The sequence below is a fragment of the Trachurus japonicus genome, chromosome 10, assembly GCF_045865225.1.
Source record: "Trachurus japonicus isolate A0001 chromosome 10, Traja_1.0".
NCBI classification, from domain to species: Eukaryota; Metazoa; Chordata; class Actinopteri; order Carangiformes; family Carangidae; genus Trachurus; species Trachurus japonicus.
In genome coordinates, this window is record NC_140916.1 from 18,829,938 (window position 1) to 18,849,746 (window position 19,809).

At 39.9% G+C, this 19,809-nt stretch overlaps 1 protein-coding gene across 2 annotated transcripts in view; it reads left to right on the forward strand.

The window, feature by feature from the left end:
- The first annotated feature begins 10,294 nt into the window (after positions 1-10,294).
- trpc7b (transient receptor potential cation channel, subfamily C, member 7b) overlaps positions 10,295-19,809 on the forward strand; it is a 61,459-nt gene continuing 51,944 nt past the window's right edge. The window contains exon 1 of one of the 2 annotated variants that reach the window (XM_085789779.1): positions 10,295-10,360. In XM_085789779.1, coding sequence (XP_085645905.1) covers positions 10,350-10,360 — 11 coding nt within the window. In that variant the 5' untranslated portion in view covers positions 10,295-10,349. Of the gene's footprint in view, positions 10,365-19,809 lie in introns of both variants that reach the window. The other variant, XM_085789780.1, reaches the window with a different exon arrangement.

A 19,809-nucleotide genomic window follows, 5' to 3' on the forward strand; every position in this document is an offset into this window, starting at 1 on the left:
CCAGCTATTGTAAGTGCACAAAGCTAAATGGATGCTAAAGTGCAGATAATAATAGGCTACTGCTAATGTGATTTCACCTCAATTTTAGCTTATTGTGTGTTATGAGATGTAGCCTACCACAAAACCTTTTGAGAAGGAGAGGATCAATAGTTGAAAAGTGGCAGAATCTATCAGTATAATATCGCCAATAATTGTGTGGGAAATAGGGAATGCTCATCCACTGGATGAAAATTGTGTTTCATGAAGGTAACCATAGGGTAATTAAGTGGGAAAACCATTTAATTAGATGATTAGATGTAATGCACCTGAGGACATACAATTGGCTCTAAATTACTCAATCAATATTTTTTATTCAAGTAAAAAAACAAAAAAAAAAAACAATTTACTGTTAATCCCTGAACCCTTGAAAGAGTTTCATTGACCACCATAACAATGAACATCACCAACCCTATCGTCTTTCATCATAGAAATCCCGGGGACATACTGAAGTGAGGGAATAGCATCAGCATCTGTAGATGAGGTCTTGCATCCTCTGCGGATCATAGATACCATCCATGTTGTACAGCACATCAGTAGAGCTGGCGTTTTTATCCACCGGTGCATCAGAACTGCTGTGACAGTGGGAGGAGATGGAGACAGATTGCATCATTCCCTCTCCCAGCTCCTTATCACAACAGTCACACTTATCTACTCCCAGCAGTCTGATGTTATTAGAAGCCCAAGTGTACAGTAGGAAGAGAGACAAATGATTGGAGTTGTAGTGGGAAACTATGAAAGCTGGATAGATAAAAGTTGAGAGCTGAAGTTGTGAATCACGAAGCACTGATAGGAGAATATGATAAATGAGTGTTAAACTAAAATTGCAGATGCTGGTTATTATTACTGGAAAACTCAACGGGAAAAATCTTTTTTAGAGGTGTCATGACCCTTGTCCGTGTGTTTTTGTCTTCCTCTATAGTCAATTTGTCTTCGTGGGAGGAAGTTGCATCTAGCGGCGTTCAGGACAGCTTTGAACAAATGTTACACAAACATTTTAAACAGACCCGAGGACATCATTGTTGTCACAGTTTGAGGAGCTCCACTCACAGGTAACCTCAAGAGTCATCTCACTAAAATAGACAGTAGCTATGTTGCTTCATACAGTAGTTATCAGCTTACTAAAAGCATCAGAAACAATCATGATGTGACTGCTCTCTTCTATATTTGACTTCTTACAGTAGCTATCAACTTCAGACCTGTTTTCAACTGAACCTCATCAGGCTAAAGCTAGCCTGTAACTGTCGAGCAGCACAGAACACCATGCCATTAAAGGGATAGTTCAACATTTTGGCAAATTGGCCCATTGCCATAATCACTATAGTCATAGCAGTAGGTTCATTACCTTTATTTGTCAGTACAAGCTATTTTTAGAACGGCGGAGCAGAGTGGCAGGCTGCTCAGAGCAAAGCTACAGAGGCTAAAGAAATTTCTTGGTTTTTGGTTTTTCAGCAAGCAGTCTCTGCATTTACCTCGAAAACGGCTCCGTTTCATAACGTTCCATTATTATCTCATAGCGTGGTGAATGTGCAGGTCACAACTTTTCCACGACAGCGTTTTGGAGTTTTTGGATTGTGTATTTGATGAGTTTGATGAGGGAAACCAAGAAATTCCTTTAGCCTCCATAGCGTAGCTCTGAGCAGCTCGCCGCTCCGCTCTGCCGTTCTAAAAATAGCTTGCACCGACAATTAAAGGTAACAAACCTACTATGACTATAGCGATTATGGCAATGGGCCTATATGCCAAAATGTTGAACTATCCCTTTAAGAATGACACTGATACACTGAAGTGCATCATGGATGACGAGGCAATCACTTGGGTTAGAAAAAGAGGGGTTTCTGCACAGGGACGCTGTGGCTCAGCAGGAAGAGCATGCAGACTATTAATCACAGGGCCGACCTTTCGATACATGACTCCTCCCGTCCAGATGTTGAAGTGTCCTTGGGCAAGACGCTGAGCGCAAAATTGTTTCTGATGGGGAGGCCAGTGCCTGTCATGGCTCCACCAACCATCTGTGTCTGAATGGGTGATTATTTTAAATCACACTCAAGAGACAATGATTGAAAGTAGCACAATTCTTTTTCTTTTTATTCATGAAAATGATTTTGTTCATGCGTTCAAAACCGTAGTTTCTAGTAATACTATCTTTGAAAAATGCATCACTGGCTGTTTTTCAATCCAGTCTCCATGGAATTACTTTTTTTTTTTAATTTGACCAATTTCTGAAAGGCATGCTGCATCACTGAGGTACTAAGGAAATGCAGATGATGAGATCTTGTGCAGAGTTCTCACCCTCTGACGAGCAGCTATTCCTGTGGGCAGGGATGTGAGTGTAGCCCAAGTCCACATGTGTAAAACACATCCACTGGTTTTCTCTGTTTCTTTTCCCTCTGATATACTGTACAGTAAGCTGTCAGGGAAATAGATTTTGTTTCTCAGAGCTATATATTGCTTAGAAAGCTGCAGTGAAAGTTGTGATTCTCTTTAATTTTGCTGCTGACTGCTACTGGCTGTCAGTCTAGCTGAGGCCTGTTCTCTGGTGTGACAAATATTTAGGGATTTCCATAACTGCATTTTAACTGCAGTGGAAGTCACGTGTGAGCTCTGTATTTTGAATGATTTTCCTCCCTCAGAGGAGCTCTAAATAAGCAACATTGGAAAAGCTTCAGTGTGCCTCGTTTGTGTATGTCTGTAATTTTAATGAGAGTGCATGTAAGAATGTGAACAGAGGAACACAACACCTTTGCTGTAGATGCAAATTCAATTCAACCTGTTTTCACCGCGTGGTATTTATAAAAAAAAATAAAAAAATAACGGTTGAACTGTACAACAGCTGCAAAATTGGAAGCTTATATGTTTTTGTTAAAAATGTGTGCACCTGCGGACTGGATTGTTTCAGTCCTGCTGACGCCACACGCCTGTCGGTCATGAGCCAAGAGGTACACAGCAGAGGAGTAGGAGTGTTCATTTTTCCTCCTGTCGGGTTCTTAACAAATTGGGGAGCGATTTAACAATGGAGGTTTCATCAGTCCAACAAAGACATCACCCACAGTCTCTCATTTATCCTCACTAAAAGTGGTCATGTAAGGACACAGTTGAGTGTGTCCTGAGGGGATGTTTGGATTTTTATCCCTGTGAAGGTCATGAAGGACAGGAAAGTAGAGAAACTATTTTGCCGGTGTACACAATTTCATAGAGGTTTTGTGCAGTTAACATTCAGATTAGAACTAGCTATAATATCTCTGCATCTCCTTCCTCTGTGAAGTAATTAACATCACTCTGCATTGTCACAGTAGCAGGCGCTGACATTAGATGCTAACAGACGCACTCAGACAGGCTCAATCACCATTTGACTGAATGATTGCAGGGTACTTGCCGCATTTCATAAACAATATCTGTAACATTTCCTGACATGAGTATTTAGACGACATCACATGGTATTATGAAGTTCATAACTGAAACTCAGACATCTGGGTTTGCAAAGGCTCAGCGTGGCTCAGCGTGGCTGTCTTTGAACTAAGTTTAAGGTGTTTTCTCATTTCATTTGCAAAACTGGTTTTTGGTTGTGAACTTTATAACTTGTCTCAGATAAACTGCGTCTATCCATCGTTCCAACGACTGATTATACAAGGCTTCACTGAAAACAAATGCACACGACTGGGAGGAGGGTGAGCAAAACAGCGGAGAAGTGACAGCTACTGGCTGGTACGATGTAAACAGGAAGTCATTGTCGAACCCGTCAAAATTTCTTAAATCAATTATAGTAGGCCTTAATTGGGCCCCATGAATGTATTATTTTTGAAAAAAAAATATAGCTTTTAATAAGCCTTCTCCATATTCAACCTTTAAATTTTAAGAATGTATCCATAGGTATTCCTACACTCTGATCATAGGCATTTATTTTGAAATTTCATTTTTGGAACCAGTGTCACGCAGCCTCAGCTATGCCAAAGATTGTCTAAAACAATCCCACAATCAAATTTCATGTGCACTATGTTGAAACTATAAAATTAAAATAAGCATTTTTGTCAGTTGCTCTGAAATCCCAAATCACTAAACTGTCATTTGTGCAGGAAAAACCTTGAATTTACAGAATTATTTCCTTAAATCTTAAATTGAAAAGAGGCATGCAGACTTTACTTCCTATTCGACAGTAATATACTGTAGTGTCCCGAGTGCATGTTCATCTGATATTGCTATGAGAAGGAGGGAGTGTGTGTGTGTTCTCTACCTGACAGTGATAATGGCTGTCATAAATTACCAGTAGGTCTTCATAGGGCCTGATAGCTGGTTAATCAGCTGTTAGGCTATATTCCTCTCCAGGGGATTTATGAGCATTTGCAAATTATTGTTACAGTTCAGAGTGCGTGCTCCTACTTGTGGTTGTATGCAACGACTAAAATCTGTTTCTATGTACTGTAAGTATACGCACATGTTAACTTTTATATCCCACATACTGTGGCTTGTACAATGTCTCAGGTCCTAATGGTTGCCACATTGCAACAATAGATTCCTGTTCACATTTTCTTAGATTTTGCTGTTTTTCATTCTTTTTTGTGATCAGTGAGTGATGAGGTTATCAACCCCATCACCCTCACAGGCTATTATGTTATTTATTCATGACTAGCCATCTGCAACATGTACAGTAAATATAGTATAACACATTACTCAAGACTTCAATACTAGGTAGGCCTATTAGATAACCCCCCCACACACACAGACTCTGTATTCACATACCTGGTAATATAATGATGTCTAGCCCTCCGTCTTTTCATACAGTATGTGGATTCCCTTCTTTGCCTTGCCTAGTAACGGCATGCCTGATGTACAAATATTATGGATGCTTGTTTGACATGTATTTGTTTTTGGTGAATTTGTGAATACTTGCTGGGGTTTTTTTTTTTTTGGGGGGGGGTTGGTTCAACATATTTATACAAACACATTCCAAGCAACAGAGTGCTAATCAAGACAAGCCACTGTTATGCACAAGCTACTCTAGTGGGAGTGAGTAGTAACACACTTGTAGAAGACTAGAACATGAATAACAACATAAAAACAATATGTCGGGGCAAAAGCAAAATAAACAGCAAGACACAAAGTCATATACTAATGATAAACTAAATGATCTGCGATAATGGCTGTCAGCTTACATTTCAGATATTTACACTATTACTCAATATGCACACTGAGTTGAAATGTTGAGGCTTTTTCTGACTGCAACAAAATAATGAGCAGTCTACTTAGCAGCAGCAGCAACAGCAACCTAACTACAGAGCGTAGCTGATATTTAGTTGTTTGTGTTGTTTAATCATTTGATGGCTTACCAACACTTTACTTTCATATTTCTACCTTGGGGATAACAAATCATGATGGTAGCTTATGAAGGGGCTGTGCAGCTTGTAGTTCACAATGAATACTGCTTTGTCACACAGCAGCTATACAAACGGTCAATTATCAGATATTTAGCTCCAGAGAAATCTAGGCCTATTGATTGTGCTGTTAAATATGCACAAAATTATATAAACATCTAAAGACACTGATAAATAGGAACACAGTCAAATTTGTCTGTATAAAGATATGTATAAGAATGACCACTTTAAATTGAAAAAATAACAGTGTGTGCCTTCATGCACATGTTAACACACACAAACACTCACTCACTCACTGACTCACTCACTCACTCACTCGCACACACACAGATTCATCTTCATTAGTGCTGTGATTAGGAAATGAGACCTGGGGGTGTTATTGGTAAAGCTGATGCTGTTCTCTGATGCCTTTCACTCTGTCTCTTTCAAATCTGGAGATTTTCCCCTGTTCATCTTCTCTGCTAAACTATATCCGTTTCTTGGGTCTCACGTTGAAGTAATATTAAAATCACTTTAAATGCAGCTGAAATCAGACCAGACAGACCACAGCATGGGCTTGGCAGGGGGCGCTGTGTAAAGTGTATTCATTTCAGGGTCCCATTTTTTTTATGTTGCTTTTTGATGTATTGTAGCAAATGTGTTGGTCGTCAGGGGGATCAGGAGAAATGCATAGTATACTGCTGCTGTGCCATTTTGTTGGCATTAGTTTTACTATGGGCTAGCTGAGTGTCATTTCTGTGTGCAGGAGAAAACAGTTAGCCCAGCTCTGTCCGAAGGTAGACCAAATCTACCTGACTCTTTGCTAATTAGCATGCTCTATCTTGCAAAAACTACTAGGGGTCTTATGTGCAGTAGTCTCCTCCGCTTGGCTGTCAAAGTCAGTCATCACAAGATATCAGGAAGTTGTGCCTCCAGGCCAAGAAATAGCCCAGCCCCTGTAAAGCCACAGCACAGGTTAAGCTAAAGAACATGACATGCTACTGTAATGTAAGATGTATGAGTTAACTTGAGGGGGTATTTTCCAAAATGTGACTTCATATTTTACAGGGTGAAATTGCTCCCCTTTTCTAATATTTCCTTAGATATGACGAGAAATGCATAAACATAAGCCTTAGGTTTGACAGTCAGTCTGTTAGCATTGTGTTGTTGGCAGGTCATGCAAACTTTGTCCTTGTTTGCCAGTTTGGTAAGCCTCTCTAGGTAACTGGTTGTATGGGCTGTCATTGAGTAATCCCCTGGACTGCAAACACACCAGCCCTGTAGATAGACCCAGAGTTTTTCTAAAAATGCCCCTGAAGGCAAATTTATAATTTTGGGCTGTGTACAATTTTTCATTTGGGTTGTAGCACAGACCTCTGTATTTTTCATTAAAATGAGAAAAGTTGGAAAAAGAAATTGAGTATTTGCCCGTACTGCTTAACTCATGGTTATCATGGTCTGTTTCTGTGGATGAAGGATCTCTCATAGGAAATGTGTGTTAGGCTCACAGGGTATCCATGGCGATTTGGGCAGCAGATTTAATTAGATGCATGCAGATGTGTGTTTTAATGGTCTAGCAAGCACACTCTGTCTGTTGTCGAGTTAGGAGAATGCCACACTAGAAACACGTGCACACATAAACACACGTAAACACATAAGGAGTTATGGCCACTGGTTTTAGTGATGTCCCTTCTTGTTAATCTGTCTTTCTCTCCCTCCCTCCTGGCTACCTTGCCATCTATAAACATATTTTTAATTTGATCGCACTCTTGCTTTGTTTGTACAACCCTGTGCAATTTCCCATGCTTACAATATGAGGGTAGTTGTGGCTGCCAGCTTGGCTCCAGTTCAACATCACAGTGAGCTGCCTGCAGTAAACATGCTCTAACAGTCAATAATGTGATCTAAGAGCTCTATTCACAGTATTAATTAATGCATCCATAAATCCTCCAGCACCAAAACTTTTAGATAGCACACAGGCATCCATGAATGCCATGGAGACAAGATTAATGGTTTATTGTACCCACATATGCTTCTGATGTTACAGTAACGTAACGCTGTTACACACTTTCTGTGTTGGATTGAAACAGAACAGAGATAATGAGAAGGTTAATAGAAGCATATCTTTGCACAATGATTTGCCATCCATTTTGTCACAATAAGCTTTAGAAATATGAACAAACAAACTATCACTGCTCCATACAGTAGGTTTAGGACCTGCTCCAACTCATACTAAAGGTGTATGTGCTTTTCAAAGTAGTTGCTCCATGTCCCCTTCCCAGATCTGTGATCATTTGCAATACCGCAAGAGTACATCATTATTTTTCCCTAAAATTAGCTTATGGACTTAAAGCAGAAGTAAGCGATATTTTTGTGTTAATCACTTACATAATCACTTACATAGAGTGTTTGGACCGAAACACGGGTCTCTCAGTCACTCTGCTCTGCTCTGAGCCGAGGAGAAAACTTTTCTCGTATCCTACAACCTTTATCCAATGAGGAGAGAGAACGGCATGAAGGGCTGTGTGTGCAGCCAAGGGATGCACTTGAATGTGGTGACGTAGGGACGAGGACCAATAGATCCATGACGAGGGCGGGGGCTGCTAACTCCATCGGCTGACAGGAAGTTATGGTGCGTTCAAGGCAACCCGTAACTCGTGTTTTTCCGACCTGTGAAGTCGTACCAGTTCGATCTGGTACGAGTTCACGGGTCGGAAGTTACGAGTGGCCGTTACAGTGCACTTTCACAGGTAAAACAGGTCGGAAAAACACGGGTGGGTTGCCTGGAACGCTACAAAGTCGTAAGTAGTGACTTGAAGCTGTAATTTACGGTTTCAAAAGCCTGCCTGGAACGCAGCATTAGCCAAAACGACCGGATCGCTTACTTCTGCTTTAATTCCCCATTTTCATGGTGAACTACATTCAGCCATTTACCTACAATACAATCTATTTCATTGATCATGTGAAAAATGTTTATAAATTAATAATATGGTTTTATATGACTTGTTGCAAAAGTTGTTGTCTTTGAGTTGAAAAAAAAGTGAAACTGATAATATACTGTTACCTTTTAATGTGTTTACCAAAAGCCCTGTAGCGGGTAGGAACATGGTGGTCCTGGTACACTGCAGCTCCGCTGAGCTCCAGAGACCGAGCTCAAGCCCAGTCTCCCTGCCGGCCGGCCACTGGAGCTCTGGAGGAGTTCACCTGGCGACAGCAACTGCACCGGTACTGGCAACAAATTCACGTATAGGCTACTGTGGAAACGAGGTAGACGGTTGCTCTTCTCAACCAGGGTACCAGTACCATGAATCCTATACATGGGGCTTTAACAGTATTAATCGTCTTCTTAAAGGGTACTGTACATCATGTGATAGCCAAGCAGCAGAAAATAATTACAAAAAATAGATGTAAGAAAAGTAGTATAACTAAATAAATATATTTAAAATACAAATTAATACAAGTTAAAGAGTAAATAAATGCACAGGTTTCATGTTACAGAACACTGGTTGTCGAAGGGAAATACAGTATTACTATTTCACAATTTGTCAATAAGGATTTCCATTCCGTTGATCCTTTTTGGTTTCTTGGGGAATTGTGTCATTTATCACTGAACGGCTGTGATTGGGTTCTTTTGTTCTCATGCGTTTCCTGTCTTACTTGTTCAGATGGTTTTCCAACTACTTCCCCCTTAGAGTGATGATGCTATTATGTAGACTGTAGCCACTTGTCTCTTGTCCATTCTCACTTGATATGTCCATTCTCACTTGATACGTTCTTGAGTGTGCAGACTCCCACACAAACTATAAACTGAGGCATCTCTTTGTAAAGAGACTGTTTGTTTTTATTCCCTAGTGGCTTTGTACTGTTTTACTTTAATTAAATGTGGCTACAGAAGTTAAGAGGGAGGGTGTGTGTGTGTGTGTGTGTGTGTGTGTGTGTGTGTGTGTATATCTGTGTTGGGTTGAGTGAATCTAAGTGGAAAAGAGGAACAGACAGGTTCTGAGTGGCTGTGAATCATAAGTCTGTGATGAGCGGTAATGAAAATAATTCTGGAAATAAGATCGGACAGAAGACAAGACAAGCAGCTGTCTTACCCTTTACTCCTTTTTGTCATTCCTTTCTCATTCTCCTCTTTTCTTTCAACCTCTTTTTTTCTCTCTCTCTCTCTGACTTTCTCTAGTAATCATAAAGTCCTTCCTCTTCTCTCTCATTTTTTTTTTATTTGAAGGCCAGAACCAGATAAGAGGGAAAGTAGAGGCAAGCAAGAATTGAGGGATTCCTAATACCCTTGAATGTGTTATTATATTTATCAGGTCTGGAGACCAAGCTTGACAAATTTAATTAGCTGTGAGGAAAGACCCTTTCATTATTCAGCATCAGTGCAGTATAATTTTACTCTGTTTGCACAGAGGAGCTGCACTCTACTTCCTCCTTTGATGTAGTTTAATTTTTCCATCGGTTTCTCAATGGAACATCAATATTGTTGCATAAGGGATGAGTGATAATTTGGTATGTAGAAGTATTATATGTTAATGACTCCTATTGTGGGTGCAAGAATGGAGTGTGTGCATGGGAAGTTACAGGACAATGACTTTACTATCTCCACATATTAACACTAAACACTGGCAATATTCAAGAGAAGCCTCTCTCAAAGGTCTTACAGTACATAAGATGGACAGACTTACTCACATGTGATTACTTATTATTCCATTCTCATGCATTGCATGCATCATTCCTGACAGGATTGATTTTCTTGTCAGTGTTGTAAGTGAATAGACAAATTATTGACATGCCTTAGGCCCATTTGGTGTATTTCTTAAGTTGCTCCCACAGTGACGTGCTTTGACTGGATGCTGGAGTGCTTTACCTAATGTTTATACTTGTTCCCCACAGATGCAGAAGAGAACAACTATCCCAAGGGATGGATCTGGAAGTCAGTGAAGTCTACATCACAGGCCAACCTTCATGATGGAGCAGTGAGTGAGTGGCTATGAGAATGAATAAATGATTAAACAATTTTAGTAGATGGACAAGAATCAATGTATATTACCTTAACTACCCGTAACATTTAATTCAAAACTTTAATTTAAATGTTTAAGTCAGATCAACATGCAATTCATTATTTATAATGTACTCTTGGGTGTCTTCCACACAGACCCAATAAGCGAAGTGTAACTCTCGCTACCAACTTCTAGCTTTACTCATGCAAATTTAAGAGTGTTTGATTTGCCTCAGGGCCTATAACTTAAAATTTGGTAAATTGATTTCTGTGTTGTGCAGAGTGAGGCACAAGATGCAGAAAATGATCTGTGGTACTCTCTGTCTGCCTATGTTGGAAAAAGCTGAAACACTGAGGAATATAATGTGGTGTCTGTTGACCAACATACAGTATGAAAAATGAGGAAATAGCTAAAGAAAGTTTCATTTTGCAGCTCAATGGGGCCAGTCTGAGTTAATTATACTTTGCATCTTGTTTAATACTGTTTAAATAATATATTAAGCCTATTAGAGAGAGAGAGAGAAGCAGGAGGAGGACAGGAGGATACCTTTTATCTTCATCCTGTGAGTCTTTTTTTTCACTGCCTAGAATCAAGAGTAAAGTCTATAAATCTTACATGAAAGTCGATGAGCCTTTGAACTCACAGACCACATCTAAAACAGCTTTAGGGTGGTTGTCATTTTTTGTTTTTTGCTGGTTTGCATATAAAATTTGTTGTATTTCTCATGCAGAGATACTGCTGACTGCAAAATGAGTCTGACCTGTTCTGAAAGAAGGCTGACACGCTCAGCTACTCTTGTATGTGTTGAAATAATTATTTCACATTTTCACTGTGCCAATTGACTGTTCAAAATTCAGTTAATAAGGAAGTGGCTCTAATTTAGAAAACTTAAACTCATAACTGTGTCTACAACATACTGGTGACAAAGTCTAGTATACATCTTCAAAAACTACAAAGGTTTGTGTTTATATGTGATGTTGGCTGGTTTGTTTTGGTGTGTTAGGGGCAGGAACAGTTTGCTCCAGAGAAGGAAAAAACTGCTGCGTCGAGAATTAAATGATCCCTCTTTTCTAAGAGAAAAGACAGCCCACATGTATGAATGTGTGTGTTTTTGTTCACATTTTGCGCCAGAGAACTAAGCTTTTCTCTCTTAAAATGTCAGAAGTCTGACGTCCTATAGTGTCAGCGTCTAGAGCTATTATTTCTTTCCCCAGCAATCAATATACCTTTGAACATATCACTGTGTGTATGTTTTGTGTGTGTAGAAGTTTCATAACTCACACACCCATTACTTTCCTCACCCCCTTCATTGTAATTGAAGGTTAGTTTAATAATGTAAAAGTGCAAAATTATGTAACATCTTCATGTATTTAGAGAACTGGTTCTTTGTTTTGGTGCTGGTAGTTGTCCTTGTGTTTAAAAAATAACTGCACTCTTTTAATTGATTAGTCTTACAGTGGTATTCATTATAATTTGTGTGATTCATTATGTGTGTGTGTATGTACTGCATAAATGCATGTGTCAGTCTGTATGTTAATTTCACTTTGAATGACAGTACTGTAGTGTTTTCTGAAAATTTGCTTGACTCCCTTGTGACGTTGAATAACATGATGAAAATAATTAGTTCTTAGTAATAACTATTAGGAGCTGCACAAACCAAATACTCACCAATTATACCACCCTGTCTTCCATCCTCTGTTGTTCAGTTTACAAATGAAGTGAGATGTCACTGAAAGACTGTGATAAGAGACGGGAGGATGCATTAAGTAGAGGACGGAGACGGAGATATGGAGAGACAATGTGGCACTGAAAAGCCATAGATAAGATGGGCAATTCTCAGGCAGCTCCTCATCTCTCATGCTTGATTGTGGGGACAGAATAATGTTTCAGAAGCACCCCACCCACCCGCCCCCATTTTTGGCCTCCAATTTAGACTTGAATACTGAGTCTTTCAATGCATTGGAGAGGTCTCTGCTCTTTAATGCTATTCCCAATCAGCTTTTCCTCTTGTTCACTGTCAATGTGTTAAACCAAATTACTACTAGTGTGTGAGGGGATGTTATTTCCAATAGGTAATGTGATTGAGAGAGCTATAGGTGGTGGTGGTGGTGGAGTGACTGAGAGAGAAAACAGAAAAAGAAAGAGTAGACAGGTTTTTCTTAGTCATTGCACAGTAATTTTCTATCATAAGTGGGTTATTGGAAGTTGATTGAAAGTAGGCCTACAATTGAGCGGAGGGAGCAGATGTGGAAATAAAACCTCTCTTGCCAAACATTAAAATGTATAGAAATGTGTAGAAACTATGCTTTAGGAGATTATAGTCAGTTTGAGTCTTTTGTCAGATCTCACATATATTTCAAACTTCCATAGGGCAATCTCATCCATATTTGATATACCACCCTGCCTTTGTCCACTACTGTCTTTTGCTCTCTCCAAACTCTCTGCTTTCAGTCAGGAGAAAGAAAGATGACCAGAAAGGAGATACTGTGTGCCTTGTGAATGTCACAGACAGAGGAGGCTTAGTACTTTGGAAGGTGGAGGAAGAGGGACATACATTAGGAGGAGGCAGAAGGCTGGTTGAAAACATGGAAGCAGAATGTAAAACTCTTGGGTTTATGTGTATTTGTGTTCCCTTATGCAGGGTTTCCCATAGAAAACATGTTAAAGGGATACTTCACCCAAAATCAATAATTCACCAATTTTCTACTCACCGTCATGCCAAGGAAGGGTTTGGAGAACTTTCAGAGTAATCAAAACGCTTACGGAGTTCCAGGGGGGGTCCGGCTGGCAACGGATTTTCATAAAATGGCGGTGGATTGTGCTCACTTTTGAATCGTCCAAAACACACACTATGAAACATCCAAATACCTCCATACTGCTCATCCGTATTGACCCAAGTGTCCTGAAGACACCACATGAAAAAGTTATTTGGAAAAAATTTATTTGATTTCTGTTATAGGCCTTAGAGATTTGTTGCGAGATGTTCTTCCATGTTTACATCATACATCCGATGGTTTATAACGACGAATGAACATCTCACAGCAAATCTCGCACATGCGCACAAACATCAACAGAGCCACTGGGAGCTGCTACTACAACAAGGCTAAAAACAGAGATCACATAAAAAAATTTTCTGAACAACTTTTTCATGGCGTGTTAACATTAATGGCAACTAGGTCGACGTCGACATTCCTCTCGGTCAGCTGGTGAAGCAGCGGTCTGATGAGCATGATGTCCGTGACATGTCCGGACTGCTCGACGAAGTTGTGACGTTGTCAGGTGATGAAAAATACACCTGATCACTTGTTGATGGAGTATAAAAACTGAAAAAAAAACTATGCTTAGCCTGGCAGAGTGTTGAAAAAAACAGATAATGGAAAAATTGACATGAAAACATGTGTCATTAAGTTGGGTGCATCAAATCTTTTCTCTCCCAAAACTGATTCCAGTACTTCAACTCTGGATATTTGTCAATGTAGCCTACAGTAGGATATCAATCTGATACTTTTTTTCATTTACATCAAAAGCAAGATGACATGAGACTGTTCAGCAGTGATACAGCTGATAGCAGAAATATTGAGTTTTATGCTTGACAATGACAAATAAAATATAGATTTAGTCACTTAATAGTTAAAGGGATAGTTCACCCTAGAATGATATTTCGCTCATTATCTACTCACCCTCATGTTGACTAAGGGCTGGAAGAATTTTCAGAGTCCACCGTCCCTTCTCTGAGTTACAGGGGGTCTTGGCGTAGCAGTGCATTTCAATGCAACGGTTGCAAAGGGACACCAGAGCTCTTCGTAAAAAAACACACACAAAAAAACATCCAAATACCTCCATGCTGCTCGTATGTAATGTCCGTCTTGTGCTGAAGCCCCAAATTGCGTAATTGTCCCGAAAAAAATTAAATAAGTCTATATTTTAAGCTTGTTTGTAGCGGAAGCTTCTCAAAGCTCCTCTTCCTGGTCCGTCCAAATCTCGCGTGATTTGCGCCGGCGTCAGTGCGGTTACTGCGAATCACGCGAGATTTGGACGGACCAGGAAGAAGAGCTTCGAGAAGCTTCCGCTACAAACAAGCTTAAAATATAGACTTATTTAATTTTTTTCGGGACAATTACGCAATTTGGGGCTTCAGCACAAGACGGACATTACATACGAGCATCATGGAGGTATTTGGATGTTTTTTTGTGTGTGTTTTTTTACGAAGAGCTCTGGTGTCCCTTTGCAACCGTTGCATTGAAATGCACTGCTACGCCAAGACCCCCTGTAACTCAGAGAAGGGACGGTGGACTCTGAAAATTCTTCCAGCCCTTAGTCAACATGAGGGTGAGTAGATAATGAGCGAAATATCATTCTAGGGTGAACTATCCCTTTAACATCCGATCGACTTAAAAGTCATCTCTAGTTGAAGTTTGTTTTAATGTTTAGAGCCCAACATATCTGAGTGAAACCTGTCCTGGTACAAGGTTTTTATCTGACAGCAGCAGTTTGGTTTTGCTCCACACTACTAATGCGCGCACACACACACACACACACACACACACACACACACACACACACACACTGTCCTGTTTAACGAGCAGGAACCTCGACCAAGCAGCAAAGTTGACAGCCTAAACGATGCTGGTGTTTTATGGGGGGATGTTTACTTTGGTTGAACATATTGAACACATTGTGCACACACTGTGCTCTCCCTGCCTCAGACAGAGTCTTCAACTCTCACACTGTGCTCATGAAATAAGACAAGCGCACACAGCACAAGCATCTGTTCCCCTCTTGCTCCTTGTCTTCTCCTGTCACTCATACTGTAGATAACGTTCAAATCCATGGCAGTACAACATCCCAGCTGCCCTCGGTCCTAAAACCCTAACTTCATCCAGTCAAAGGGATACAGCTCTTTCTGAATGATACATGACTGATGGATAATTAAGTTTTAATTATAAAAGTTTAAAACATGAAAATAACCCAAAACTTAAGTGTCTTACTGTAATGATACTGAAGCTACAGTGCTGTCCTCTATATATGGAGCACTGCAATGAGACAGAGCAATGAAGTCCTGCTTGCATCAGCTGATTGGCATCAGCTGCCTCATTCATGTACTGTATCACCATCAGTGATTCACAGATACATCAGCTTTGGATAATCAGGCTCTGAAAGCTCCCTCAAAGAGCAGCAGCCATTCCTGCCTCACCTAACTGTGAAATCATTTGCTATAAATTGTCAGCTCCTCAGCATAAATGTCCCTGAGGTGAGCTAACTAGAAATAAACCGTACAATTGCCAAAAAATATTTTATTTTAAACGGATCATTTTACCATCAAACTGTGACATCTGTACATGTTCAGTCATATTTGGCATAATTTCATGTTTCTATATCATACAGTGTATCAATCCATATAGCACAGCATACTGCAGAAATGGTAAAAACAAAAATATTGAAGTCTGACTGGATGATGGAGGCACTTGCATGATTCACATTCGAAACATTAGAAGTATTAAAGGTCCCATACAGTATTTTAAAAAAGGAAAATTTCCATATCTTTTCATTTCTAGCTGCTACTGTGATCAATCCACAGAGGAATGCGTGCAGTTCTCGATCTGTTCAGCTTTTAATCTTTTTAATGCTTCTACTGCTTCTTGGATTTCTTTTATCTTGCCGTTTTCTGTTTTATCAATTATGTTTTTTTGAGTCACACTGTCTGAAAAACATTTGCTTGCTCACAGCTGAGAGATGATATCCACCACCTCAGTCAGACAGGCTGTCTGTAGCTGCTGCTCAGTCAAAGCATGTTTTCACCATCATTTCCCCATGCTGCTTTTACGCTGTCGCCACCAGTAAAAAGTTCCTTACATGTACATGCCTTCATGTTGCTGCCAGTCTCTCATCCCAATCCCAGTCCCAATCAACCCCATTCAAAACTCTGCACATTATGGTGGTGACGGAAGGGTGGACGGTTTCTCCTACTCCTGGTAATCCACTCACCATATTTCAGTTTTGCTGCCCCAGCTGTACAAACACCTACTTTCCCTAATGTACATGCAGATTTTGCAGCCACTCATGCCTTTTAAAATTAACATCAATGTATGTTGCATGTTCCTAGCATCCTGAAAGCAGTTGCTGGTGTGATCTGATGCCTAGCAGGGATGCAATGCAATCAGCTCTCATGTGAAGAGCATTAACTTTGTGTTGGTTATTTTAGAAAGGGGGCTTAGGGGAACATCGATGGCAGTTGTAGGGGAGATGGATGCCTTTTCTTTTGTTCTCCTCACATTCCTGTATACAGTGATTATTTAAAATGGTGTCGAAAGAAATAGTTTTGCTCACCTTAGCAAGGCACAGCGGGTTAAGCTAAACCTGTGGTAGATAAACATTTTGTAATTTGATGTACTGTGTGCTCTGTGGTCTCGGTGTTTGCATGTGCTACTTAATCATAAAGTGTAGCTATTCACACACCTCGACATGATCATTAGTTGACACTGACAACTCATTTAAATACCTGGAAAAAGGTATACATCTCATTCAGCAGCTTCTGCAAGTTAGTTTCTCACCCTGGCAGGTAGGCAGCAGCAGACCACTGTATCTGAGGTCATTATTAAAAGCTTGACATCAACATGGGGGACTTCTACTGAGAATATTGTCCCTGCAGAGTTTGGTCACAGCATTGATATATTTAGCTTTGTGTGGCTGTAAGCAATAATGAATCAAATGCTGTTTGCAAATTTGAATCTTAGATTTAATTTACTTAAAGCAGAAGTAAGCGGAATGTTTGTGTTAATATAAGTCTTAAATAGTTATATCTTCCGACAGCAATCACTTCTATACAGTAGAGTGTTTGGTCCGAAACACAGGTCTGTCAGTCACTCTGCTCTGCTGTAAGCCGAGGAGAAAACTTTCCTTGTATCCTACAACCTTTATCCAATGAGGAGAGAGAACGGCATGAAGGGCTGTGTGTGCAGCCAAGGGATGCACGTGAATGTGGTGACGTAGGGACGAGGACCAATAGATCCATGACGAGGGCGGGGACTGCTAACTCCATCGGCTGACAAGAAGTTAGCCAAAACGACCGGATCGCTTACTTCTGCTTTAAAGATTAAATGATTTGGGTTGATTTCAGCAAGAATAATTGAGAATGATAAGATGGGGGCCTGCTATACAGTGGTAATGAAACAGTTTTAAGTTTCAGCACAGATGAAACATGCTAAAATAAACACTCAAATACTCAAGCTTCAGCATAAATGACACTATAGTCGTTGTATCTAAATAGTAAACTATGCAACATTTTTTTTGCACACAATAATGAAATGAAGAGATGGTCATAAAATCAGCATTTTCATTAGAGAAGAAACTCATCTAATTTCACTGAATGATAACTTTTTATACGGGAGTCAATGTGCTGTGCAGCCCTTACAGAGGTCGTCAAGAATACAGTAAATATCAACAAGCAAAGGGCAGTCAGAGAGTTGAGACTGTTTCTTTTTTGCTTCTTTACCTCAGGGCAAGTTTGACCTTTTCATTTATTGTGAGAACTATCAAAAAAAAAAACATGTTTCCTAGTGTGAGCTGTTGGCAGTTGAGTTGTTAAAATGCATGCCCCTCTATCTCCTTGAAATTGTTTAAATACAGGTCATTTGCAACAGCAAAAATGTTAGAATAATGGGGCGGTGTTTAGCTCAGTTGGTAGAGCACCCATCCCATGTGTTGAGGCTACAGTCCTCACTGCAGACGGCCCCGGATCAAATCACGTGATGAGCAGCCCTGCGTGTCACCCCCCCCCCCCCCGCCTCCCATTCCCTGTCTCTCTCTCAACTCTCCTGTCCATTAAAGGCGAAAGATCCTAAAAATATACTTTAAAAAAAGGTTAGAATGATATATAGTACTGGTCAGATTACATTTTTCATTTGTATAAAGAAGAATTATTATTGATTAACATAGTTTGCAAGTCAAATTTGCAGATACTGAATGTATCAGTTAAGTAGGCAATGTATTTCTGTTCCTCTTAGCCTCATGTTTAGGCACTGGCAGCCCTTGAATGAGCTTTTTGAAAGACATGTGGCTTGGCTTAGTGCAGAAAATATGTAAATGAAAAATGTAATCTTAACCAAAGTGCTTTCCTACGGTCTGGACTTCTACAGTTGGTATACCACCATCCACCCTGACCACGTCCCTGTGATGAATACAAATGACAAAAAATGTTAGCTTTGGCTGTTATTTAAGCAGCAATTACATTTGACACCACACAAATTGAAAAATCCATTTAGAAATATATAAACATAATTTTCTAGGAGATAGGGCCGGTTCTTGTCCGTGGCATCTGCATTGATTTTATGTAATTTAGTTGAAATCTTTCTAAAACCTTACTGGAGCAATTTCCCTTCCTAAGATGTTACTGTGCTATAAAGAATGCATGTTTGTTTGTAAAAGGATAATGTTGTCATTATTTTGTCCATGAGGAATATCACAACAAATCCCTTGTAGAGCCATGAACAAACAATGAATGTATCCAACAAACCAAATGTTGTCTCTGTAATCAACGCCTGATGTAGCGTTTGCCTCATGTCTTAGAACTCCATTACTGTCCAAAATCTATATAAAACACACAGTCTGTTTGACTTGGATTGTGTGTCCCTTAACGAAAATGAATATGGGATATTTTTTCTGCAACAACTGTGCAGCTGCATATTGAATATCTGAGAGCAGCCCTGTGTCTGACAGTCTGACAGTAGAATAAATTCAAAACAAACATTAGAGTTAGACATTGATTGTTTCTTTGTTGTTTTATATTTGTTTTTCACATTTCTTATTTACCAGTTAAATACATTAAGTGGAGAGGTGTCTAGCTAGCTAGCTGTCAGGAAAAAAAGAGCTCTCACTCTTGAGAACCACAACCTTGTGTCACTTTCACTTCTTTGTTCAGCAGTGTGGAAAAAAAAAGAAATCCAGCCAGCCACTTCATTCTCTAAGGACCTTTTTCAATTTACAGCATGGATTTCCCATGGCTGTGAAGGCAGGGTGAGACTGAGATGAAGGGGTTTTGGCAAGAAAACCTGAGATGCAACAAGCCACTGCTAAGGTTGCTGTGGGTTCACCACAAGGCTACGGCTGATGTACTCTGGAGTTATTTACTGTAGAGTTGAGAGAGACGCCCTGTAAAGCAGAATGGGTGATGTAGAACATTGGTGTAATCTGCTGAAGTACAATCTCACCCAAATTTGTCTTTTTAACATCAGTCATTCATGTGTTTTAAATTTGGCAATTAACAGGTTTTTGAGGTGACAGATGTCCACAGTACAAGTGCATTTATGTTTAAATGTCCAGACTCTGGTAGATGTACAGAGGGGACATTGTGTTTGAATGAATGGCTCTGTCTAATTGTATGCTGTCTCGTGAGATCACAATCAAGTGTGCTTTTAAAGTTCATTCAA